The 7681-nt window shown below is 34.8% G+C and overlaps 1 protein-coding gene across 2 annotated transcripts; it reads right to left on the bottom strand.

Moving 5' to 3' along the window:
- Positions 1 to 345: 345 nt before the first annotated feature.
- Positions 346 to 3098, bottom strand: LOC111881194 (transcription factor MTB3). 2 transcript variants are annotated; one of them, XM_023877596.3, is made up of 3 exons: positions 2939 to 3098; positions 759 to 2221; positions 346 to 618 (listed from the first exon to the last, which is right to left on the bottom strand). In XM_023877596.3, exon 2 carries the CDS (start codon positions 2217 to 2219, stop codon positions 771 to 773), a length of 1449 nt encoding a protein of 482 aa, XP_023733364.1. In that variant the 5' UTR covers positions 2220 to 2221; positions 2939 to 3098; the 3' UTR covers positions 346 to 618; positions 759 to 770. The 2 variants fall into 2 exon arrangements, with proteins under 2 accessions (XP_023733364.1, XP_023733363.1); XM_023877595.3 differs by having other exon boundaries at positions 346 to 2221.
- Positions 3099 to 7681: the final 4583 nt, after the last annotated feature.

The raw sequence follows: 7681 nt of genomic DNA, 5'->3' as shown, positions 1-7681 counted from the left end.
TAGGAATATATTCCCTTGCTATGAAAATTTGTGTATTGTTTTTGGAAAATCAATGCTTTATGAATGGTCCATATAGTTTTAGTTTGTAAAAGATGATTTTGCCCTCACATGTTGTACATATGTTTTGATATAATGATTAAAATAGACGGTGTTAGCCATCTATAAAAAGTTTTAAAGCCACAAAGACCATTCATGAAACCGAAAAAAATAAAAAACTAAACTTAATATTCTCAAAAACCATGGGGACTTAAATCAATAACTATATTACTCATTTTATGTCTGAACCAAAGTCGTAACAAAATTAAACCATATGAATGATCCGAGTTAAATAATAATAATAATAAAGACCCCAAACCACAGACTATTTATATAATTTACTGAAAATAAAATGAGTGAATGAGAAGTACTTGATACAGTAAAATGAAATGATACAGATAAATATATAAACTCATTTTCCAAATCGACAAATGACAATATTGGAGATGATTTTTATGTAATGCAAGAAAAATTGCACATTACACATTTGAACATCGATACAGTCTTGTTGCTAGTTGCTACACCACCAATACTTATACCATTAGTCCTTTCCTGACCGACTGCTTCATAGGTTTTCCACTTCTGTCACCACCAACCAATCCAATCCATCGCAAATTCACAATATGCAAATATTTTTATCAATACATGATACATCCCCCCACAATTCATGAATCTAACAAAAACATTGAAGCTAGAAAAAAAAATACAAGATTTTGTCTTACAAGTTTGTTTTATCAATCTGAAAAGACGGATTCAAGCTTCTCTTTGAGCTGCTGTGCAACAGCAGCACCAGCAAGACCTTGAAACGAGAAGGAATGCATGACCTTCCCGTCTTCTGTGGTTGAAACATTTGTGTCCTGCATCACCATCTGATGTTCCCGAAATGTTTTTATAACCCGGGCAACCGGGTGCTCATCCAACGGGCAGCTCACCCTAACAACCGCATCGTCTTTTCTAGCCATGAAATCAACCTCGGGTGCACCCATCACATCCTTTTCAGCTTCCATCATTCTTATCTTTGATTGAAGATCTGTTATGTATGAAATCGCATCACCAAGTAGCGACGCTTTGTCCATTTTTGAAATGTTGGGGACCACCGCTCGGAGCGCGTAGAACCGTTGGTTTAGTTTCTCCCGTCGCTGTCTCTCCGCCTCCACGTGGTTCAACGGTTCTTCTCTTCCGTTTGCGGGTTTTCTTCCTCTTTTTCTTGGCTTTCTGTCCATTAATGAGTCTTGATTTGGTGATGATGATTGGATTGATTGCGATGAATTCAATACTCCATTCATCACATGGTTAGGAAACAACTTCCCTTCATTATCATTGTTGGAAGAATTCCCACCGAAACCGTTTCTCGAAGGTATTTCGTATGATTCCCCTCCGAAATCCACATCTTCTTCCACTTTTGGTGAAAAGTTGATGCTGATTGGACCGGATTTCGGACCACCATTACCATTACTATTACCACCGAGACTTAATTCTTGACCGAAGATTTTGGGTAATCCTTTCGGGTGGCATCCATTAAACAAAGTTTTAGCCATTGCTATGAAGCTTTGGTCTTCTGGGATTGACTTAAAAGAACCCAACTCCAAGACTCCTCTTTTAAGCGGGATAAATACGAGTGTCTGAAAGCGTGCTGATTTTGCTAAAAAAGATCTTGACTGGTAATGTTCTTCACAGCTTCTTGTATCAGAAACCCAAACGGACCGACTTGTGTTGAAAGATTGAGAAGGGCTTGAAGGTTTATCAAATGGGAACAGATAAAACATCGAGGTTAAATAAAACATTTCCACATCAGAAACTAAATCCATTTTTGCAACAAGATTTCCTTTTTCGTGTCCCTTAAAACAAGAATGAAGCTTCTGCAGAACCCGTTTTTTCCTATTGGTTCCATGCCCACCACCAGCTTGGGTTTCTGTTGAGTCTTTATAATGGCCATCGCCCCAGATTAAAGCAGATTTGCCTGATTTTGAATTGGAAACTTGCCAGAAAATGGAGTAATTCCAGTCTGACCCCTCGAGAATCTTTCGAAGCCCGTCTTGAACCCCTAAATCACTTGTTCTTGATCTGAATTCATCTGAAAGCTTATTTGAAGCTGACCATAACAAGTAATCGCAAGCTTCACGACCCAATACGTTCTCTATCATGGCTTTATCTTCTTCCTCCAACCCAAATTTGTCTCCCATGTCTGCAAAATGGATTTGTCAAGAGTTTTGACTAACGTAAGAGAGCAATAAAGCAAAAGTTTATAAGCCCCCATCTTCATCACATACTCATTTTTTTAACAATTCATGAATCTAGGAGAATTTGGATGATTTTTCTAAAATCTCATAGCAAAGTTCCAGGGAAAGACTAGTTTTTCAGTTTTTTGGTGTATGGGATAAATTATGATTATAGAAGCTTTTAACAAGTAAAATGACCAAAATAGACATTCTCAAGGAAAAAAGAAGACTAATTCTTCCCCTCAAAAGTTTTCAACAGCACCATAATCATTTTGTGAACTTTGCCCCTGAAAAGTTTCTAAGATGTTTAGAGATATTTTATATGAAATCGTAAGCCCAAAATTAGAAACTATAATCAATTTGGAAATTCTGGCCTATTTCGTAGATTTTCTGGGTCCATCTGCAAGAACAGAATAACCAAATTCCCAGAATTTCTTGCTTTATAGAGCCAAGGCAACTTAAATTTCAGAACATCCAGCGGATTCTGAACCTAAGGCGCATAGATTTCCAGAAAAAATCTAACTGAACTAGCTGACGGCGGTATTTGTTCATAAAGCTCGCTAAAAAAATCACAATAAGCCCTAGATCTTACAGCGAGAACCGAATTCGACGAATTTTGATGCAAAAAAACAGCAACAAATCAATGGTTTGACAGAGAAGCAAGAAGATATTAGAAATTATACCTTTAAAACAGAGGAAATCGTAGAGAAGATCCGAAGAATGGTAGAGAAATATGAAGAAAAGGAAGCAGAGAAAGCAAAATAGTTGTATAGATGCTCGTGTACCATGTGACTGAATCAAAGGCGGTGTGGCGTGCACTTTTGATCCGAAGGACTTTAATTAACGTGCGAGCCCAAAGGATTAGATAGAACTAAAATAGAAAATTACATTTTTAGTCATATAATTCTATTATTTAACATTTGCACTTTCGTTGGAAAAGCAAAAGACAAATGAAATATAACATGGTAATATGTTATTTACCATGTTAGTTATAAGTAAAAGCAAAAAACATAAATAGTTATAAGTAAAAGATGTTGTTATTTAAGAACTTAAGATTTATAATGATCGGTCTCTGATTGATGTCTTTGACGATTTTCTCAACGGTAAAAAAACTATAATAATAATTATTTTTTTCTTCCAATTAACGGAATGAATAGTTACTAAGTACTTTTTGAAATAAGAAAGTCAACACCAGCAAAATTGCAATCTTTGCATCGACGAAACAATCACTTAGTTACAAGTAAAATATGTTGTCTATTGGGAATTACCGCGAGTCTCTTTCTCATGATAAAAAAAGCCCTAATAATTATATTTATTTTCCAATGAACGAAATGAACAACCATCAAATACTTTTTGAAATAAGAAAGTCAACATGAGCAAAATTGTCCTCTTTATACCGACTAACGCAATCACTTTCCAACATATACAATTATAAAGATGAAACAAACAAAAACCACAAATAATTACAAGTAATAATCTATTAATTTCCTTTAGCTTTTATTATATGTCTGCATATTTTGAGTTAATGATTCTATGTAAACATTTGTGACCATAATATTGAACGCATATACATAATTATGTATTTCAAAGCAAAATTTTATAACTATATATGATTTATTCTTGTAGTATACAAACTTTTCAGATTCACTGATCCTAATTAGTTTGCATTTGTAACAATAGTGAAGTTCACAATTTCATCAGAACAATAACACGTCTGTTGTTATTGTCTTGATTGTTTGTGGTATGTAATTATGTAAAAGATTGACGTCTTTTGGAGATACTCTTGTTGTTAAATTAGATTTGTAGCTAAAATTTGGTAAGTTTGTTATGAAAAAGAAGTGCATGCAAAAAGAAATTGAAGTCTTCATTGTTGCTTATTAAAGTTGTAGGGAAACAACACTTAAAATTTCAACCACACCCTCACGAAATTTTGAGGCTTGGTTTTAACGAGCAGTCGAGCATAAACAACTTGTTCATGCTGTGCATGTGATTTTAGAGTAAAAATTGTGAATTTTCTAAAGTTTAGAAGATCAAAGATTTGACTATAGATTAAGAACTAAAGATGTGAAATTAGATCAGGTTAAAGTCTTACGACCATAATCGGGAACTCAAGATCCTTAGATCTCAATGCAGATTTTGCTTTAGAAATGGTCCTAGTGTGATAAGGATCAATTTTTACTTATAAAATCTTACGATTTAAGATCTTAATATCAAAATCGGAATCAATTTTGAGGCTTGATTTTCCTTTTCTTTATTGACTCTTGTTTTGTTTTTCCTTTTTAATAACAATATCATAACACATCTAAATTAAAATAAATTAAAAATGCTTAGATCTTATCGAACAAACAAAACACCAGTTACCAGTTAGTCAGTTATTTTTATTAGATCATATACCAAATTAAACATTGTATTTTGTTTTATACATGTTTTTTAGAACGACGACATTATATTAAGAACTAGAAAAAGCTAGAAGAAAAAAACATGAAGTAATTACAAAAATCGGATTTTGCATCCAACTAATCCACTTAATACTAAGCTTAGTACATCTAGAAAACATCCATAGATAAGACTAAGATCAGATGAAATCTCAAAGCACCGCCTGGACATGTTAGATCTTTGTGAACAACAATTTATTCCAAAATGACCAATTCGCCCAGAATAAAGTAAGAACAACCGCATCTAGACATCTCTTCAATTGGAGTGACAATCGAACCGAGTTAATCCAAGATAACCAATCTGAAATATATGAAAAAACTGTCAAATCCAACTCCTACCATCTAGCAAGAAGACTCCACAAATCCAACGCCATCCCACAAGAGAAAAAAGATGATTAACCGTTTCAACATCAACATCACAAATCAGACACAACACATAACACATAACCAACATCAATACCAAGTCTATCCAAGATTAAGTCTAGTAGACACCTTATTCAAGTTCAACCTCAAAAAAATCATTTTACCTTTGGAAGGGATTAATCGATTCCATCTAGACGGTTGAAGAACAACCTCCAAGATAATAGAATCAATCAAAGCTCGAGCTGAAGCAACTGCTGAAATCCACATAAGGGTCAATCGACCACTCCCAAGAACCCTCATAGTAACATGAGCAAGGCATGATCTCAACGACTCATACTGAAGCATCTCCTCGCCTCCTCTAGGAGGCCTTTTAAAAACTAAGAACCAATTAACCAGCCAAATCCGATCAAAAACCATAAAAAGCTTATACAAATCTAAGGCATAAACCCTTAGCAATAGATCTTTAAAAGAAAGATTTGTATTTGTTTATATTAATAAACATTTTAAATCCATATTTGTTACGTGTATCAAGTAAGTTAATTGATTCAATAAAGATAAATATCTTGGGTTAATCGGATTTATGAGTGCATGGGTATTTTGGGAAAACCTTTTTTATTTTAAGTATTTGATTTAGATTATAAAGTTGTCTGCTTGCTTAACAAGTATTACGTATTAGTTTAGGTTACTGCTTTCATTAGTATAAACTAGACGAATTCTCGCGCGTTGCGCAACGAAGATTAAAAATATATTGTTAAAATATTGAAAAATATATTGTTAAAATATTGAAAAATATATGTTTAAAATGGTTATGTTATTGACATTAACTTTAAGATAATATTTTTACACTAATATATATATATATATATATATATATATATATATATATATATATATAATCTCTATTATTTTGAACAATAATATTCATTGACATCAACCCATATTCCTCATTAATAGAATTAGATATAATTATCTATTTAGTATTATTTTTAACAATTATTATTATTGATCAATTATATTTTTAATTGTAACGACCAAAAATTTCAACCAAATTTAAAACATTTTCTTTCATTCAAAAACCATTAAGTTCATACATTTCGTTTTCAAAATAGTTTAAACATCAGAGCATCCCCAGAACCATATCACTTAAATCATAAAACACAATGAGCGGTACGATCACGCCTTCGCCTTGCCACGATCTCCTGAAGTACCTGAAACATAACACTACAACTGTAAGCCCGAAAGCTTAGTGAGTTACCCCCAGAATACCAACCACACATAACATACTCGTATCATAGCACAAATAGAACAGCCGTTCACATCGGGTCTACTGTGTGACTGGTCCGCCCACACCGGGCCTTCAGTCCACCTGGTCCACCCTCTGAGTCTAGCCATGTACATCGAGTCTACAGTGTGATTGGTCCTCCCGTACTGGGCCTTCAATCCACCTGGTCCACTCTCTGAGTCTACAGTATGACTGGTCCACCCGCTCCGGGCCTTCAATCAGCCTGGTCCACTTTCCGAGCCTTGGCACGTCTGGTCCGCCCTCTTGGGGCCTTCAGCCTATCCGAACCGCTCGCTGGGCCTTTGGAATATCCGGTCCGCCCTGGATATGTTGGCCTACAACACTAAGCAGGACCCGCCTCAACCCAACCCCCGTCAGACAACCATGAGCACATAAAACAATCAATCACATAATAAATCTCTAACCAGACAAGCAGTCTAACAAACAACATAGCATATCATCATCCTAACCAGGATTCCGACCTAACCGGTCACTAGGGAAGAAAGTGGGTCCAAACCCGGACCGGATGGACCCGGACCCGGAAAACCCGGAACCGGTTAACGGGATTTTATAGAACCGGAAACCGGACCGGTATATAGGAACCAGTTCCGGTTCGGTTCCGGGTATGGTTCCGGGTAAAGTGGGTCTAGAACCGGAAAACCCGGAAACATCAAAGTGGGTAGGTTGGAACCGGATAAAGTGGGTTTAGACCCGGAAAACCCGAAAAAAACCAGAATTTTTTGGTAATTACTTACTACTTAGTGGGTTGAACTTTGAAAATTTTCATATTGATATCCCGACTTTAGGGGGCTGTAACTTATTGAATACGAAACCACAATTAACAAAATTAGAGTCTAAAATCATGTACAAACTCTAAAATACACTCTGGAAAAACCCGCTTGTCAATCCGAATTTAAACGAATGAGATATACTTGTGTTACTATTTTCACATAATACAAAGTACAAAAACAAATAGCTGAAAAGTTGAAAATTTTCAGTTTTGATATCCCGACTTCGGAGGACTGTAAATCATTGAATGTTAAACCAAAAATGACAAAATTATAGTCTAAACTCATGTACAAACTGTAAACTAGAATTTGGAAAAAATCACATGTCAATCCGACTTCAAACGAATTAGATATGTATGTTTTAAAACTTTCACCGAATACAAAAAAACAAAAAACTTTCAGCTTTGGTATCTCAACTTTTGAGGACTGTAAGTCAATAAATATAAAACTAAAAATGACAAATTTATAGTCTAAAATCATGTACAAACTCTAAACTACATGTTGGAAAAAACCGTATGTCAATTGGAGTTGAAACGAATAAGATATGCATCTTGTAAA

Source organism: Lactuca sativa, chromosome 9, assembly GCF_002870075.4.
Source record: "Lactuca sativa cultivar Salinas chromosome 9, Lsat_Salinas_v11, whole genome shotgun sequence".
In the NCBI taxonomy this organism is placed as follows: Eukaryota; Viridiplantae; Streptophyta; class Magnoliopsida; order Asterales; family Asteraceae; genus Lactuca; species Lactuca sativa.
This window is presented reverse-complemented; position numbering and strand designations above follow the sequence as displayed.

Excerpts from the sequence above, each read along its gene's own strand:
- LOC111881194 (XM_023877595.3), bottom strand. The coding sequence starts at position 2,219 with ATGGGAGACAAATTTGGGTTGGAGGAAGAAGATAAAGCCATGATAGAG.